The following is a 2,500-nucleotide window of genomic DNA, read 5'->3' on the forward strand; positions in this document are numbered from 1 at the left end:
TTATATATAGCAGAGGAGAGCAGGGAGATGACTGAAGAAGAGAGAGCTCAGCTGTTTTCCTTCTTTCTTATATAGAAGAGAAGAAGAGAGAAGGGAGACGACAGAGTGAGATGTTTAAAAAATAGGACAGAAGAGGAAAGAGTGGAATAAGAAAGAGGAAAGAGGACAGAGGAAAGAGGACAGAGGAAAGAGGACAGAGGAAAGAGGACAGAGGAAAGAGGACAGAGGAAAGAGGACAGAGGACAGAGGACCGAGGACAGAGGACAGAGGACAGAGGACAGAGGACAGAGGAAAGAGGACAGAGGACAGAGGACAGAGGACAGAGGACAGAGGACAGAGGGAAGAGGACAGAGAACAGAGGACAGAGGAAAGAGAGAGAGAGAGTCAGAGAGAGAGAGAGAGAGAGAGAGAGAGAGAGGAGAGATAGAAAGGAGAGAGACACAGGAGAGCAGGCCGGAAGGGGAACTGTGGAGAGACGAGATCTGCTCCGTCAGGTTACGTAAGAGAGTGACACACAGCACACCCTGAAAGAGAGGGAGGAGAGGAGAGAAAGAGGAGACCAGAAGAGACAGAGAGAGGGAGGAGAGGAGAGAGGGATGAGACAAGAAGAGACAGAGAGAGAGAGACAGACAGAGAGTGAGATAGACAGAGAGAGAGAGACAGACAGAGAGTGAGATAGACAGAGAGAGAGATAGAGAGATAGAGACAGAGAGAGAGACAGAGAGTGAGAGAGAGATAGAGACGGAGAGACAGAGAGAGAGAGAGAGAGAGAGAGACAGAGAGTGAGAGAGACACAGAGAGAGAGAGAGAGAGAGAGAGACAGACAGAGAGTGAGATAGAGACAGAGAGACAGAGAGAGAGAGAAGGAGAGAGAGAGAGTACTTTACTCTAAGGCTGTTTACTCTGAGGTCCTTTACTCTGAGGTCCTTTACTCTGAGGCTGTTTACTGTGAGGTCCTTTACTCTAAGTCTGTTTACTCTGAGGTCCTTTACTCTAAGTCTGTTTACTCTGAGGCTGTTTACTCTGAGGTCCTTTACTCTAAGGCTGTTTACTCTGAGGTCCTTTACTCTGAGGTCCTTCTCTCTGAGGCTGTTTACTCTGAGGTCCTTTACTCTGAGACTGTTTACTCTAAGGCTCTTTACTCTGAGGTCCTTTACTCTGAGGTCCTTTACTCTAAGGCTGTTTACTCTGAGGCTGTTTACTCTGAAGGTCCTTTACTCTGAGGCTGTTTACTCTGAGGTCCTTTACTCTGATGTCCTTTACTCTGAGGTCCTTTACTCTAAGGCTGTTTACTCTAAGGCTGTTTACACTGAGGTCCTTTACTCTGAGGTCCTTTACTCTAAGTCTGTTTACTCTGAGGCTGTTTACTCTGAGGTCCTTTACTCTGAGGTCCTTTACTCTAAGGCTGTTTACTCTGAGGTCCTTTACTCTGAGGTCCTTTACTCTGAGGCTGTTTACTCCGAGGTCCTTTACTCTAAGGCTGTTTACTCTGGGGCTGTTTACTCTGTGGTCCTTTACTCTGAGGTCCTTTACTCAAAGGCTGTTTACTCTGAGGTCCTTTACTCTGAGGTCCGTTACTCTGAGGCTGTTTACTCTGAGGTCCTTTACTCTGAGGCTGTTTACTCTGAGGTCCTTTACTCTGAGGTCCTATACTCTGAGGACCTTTACTCTGAGGTCCTTTACTCTGAGGTCCTTTACTCTAAGGCTGTTTACTCTGAGGTCCTTTACTCTGAGGCTGTTTACTCTGAGGTCCTTTACTCTAAGGCTGTTTACTCTGAGGACCTTTACTCTGAGGTCCTTTACTCTGAGGTCCTTTACTCTGAGGTCCGTTACTCTAAGGCTGTTTACTCTGAGGGCCTTTACTCTGAGGTCCTTTACTCTGAGGTCCGTTACTCTAAGGCTGTTTACTCTGAGGGCCTTTACTCTGAGGTCCTTTACTCTGAGACGGTTTACTCTGAGGTCCTTTACTCTAAGGCTGTTTACTCTGAGGCTGTTTACTCTGAGGTCCTTTACTCTGAGGCTGTTTACTCTAAGGCTGTTTACTCTGAGGTCCTTTACTCTGAGGTCCTTTACTCTGCGGGTCCTTTACTCTGAAGCTGTTTACTCTGAGGTCCTTTACTCTAAGGCTGTTTACTCTGAGGACCTTTACTCTGAGGTCCTTTACTCTGAGGTCCTTTACTCTGAGGCTGTTTACTCTAACGTCCTTTACTCTGAGGCTGTTTGCTCTGAGGTCCTTTACTCTAAGGCTGTTTACTCTGAGGTCCTTTCTCTAATTCTCAGAGAGATGTCTCTGCAGCCCTATCCTTTCTGTTCTCATTCTTCTCCTTCTCCCCCCTCCCCCCTTTCTCCAGTTCCAGAACCCGTATGCGTACTCCCCTCCGTTCCGTTTTGGGACGGTCCCCAACGGTTCGACGGAGAGGAACATCAGGAAGAATTACCCTAACATGCACGAGTACCTGTCCAAGTACCACCAGACAGGGGTTCAGGACGCTCTGGTCAG

General features: G+C 47.5%; 1 protein-coding gene across 1 annotated transcript in view; it reads left to right on the forward strand.

Moving 5' to 3' along the window:
• Window positions 1–2,500, forward strand: part of LOC109888048 (glutamate receptor ionotropic, NMDA 2A) — a 70,745-nt gene that overhangs the window by 37,418 nt on the left and 30,827 nt on the right. The window contains 1 exon segment of the mRNA XM_031813761.1: window positions 2,352–2,500. This exon segment is cut by the window's right edge and continues 12 nt beyond it. Within this exon segment, the coding sequence (XP_031669621.1) occupies window positions 2,352–2,500 (149 nt within the window).

This window comes from Oncorhynchus kisutch, unplaced genomic scaffold (assembly GCF_002021735.2).
Source record: "Oncorhynchus kisutch isolate 150728-3 unplaced genomic scaffold, Okis_V2 Okis06b-Okis10b_hom, whole genome shotgun sequence".
Lineage (NCBI taxonomy): Eukaryota > Metazoa > Chordata > Actinopteri > Salmoniformes > Salmonidae > Oncorhynchus > Oncorhynchus kisutch.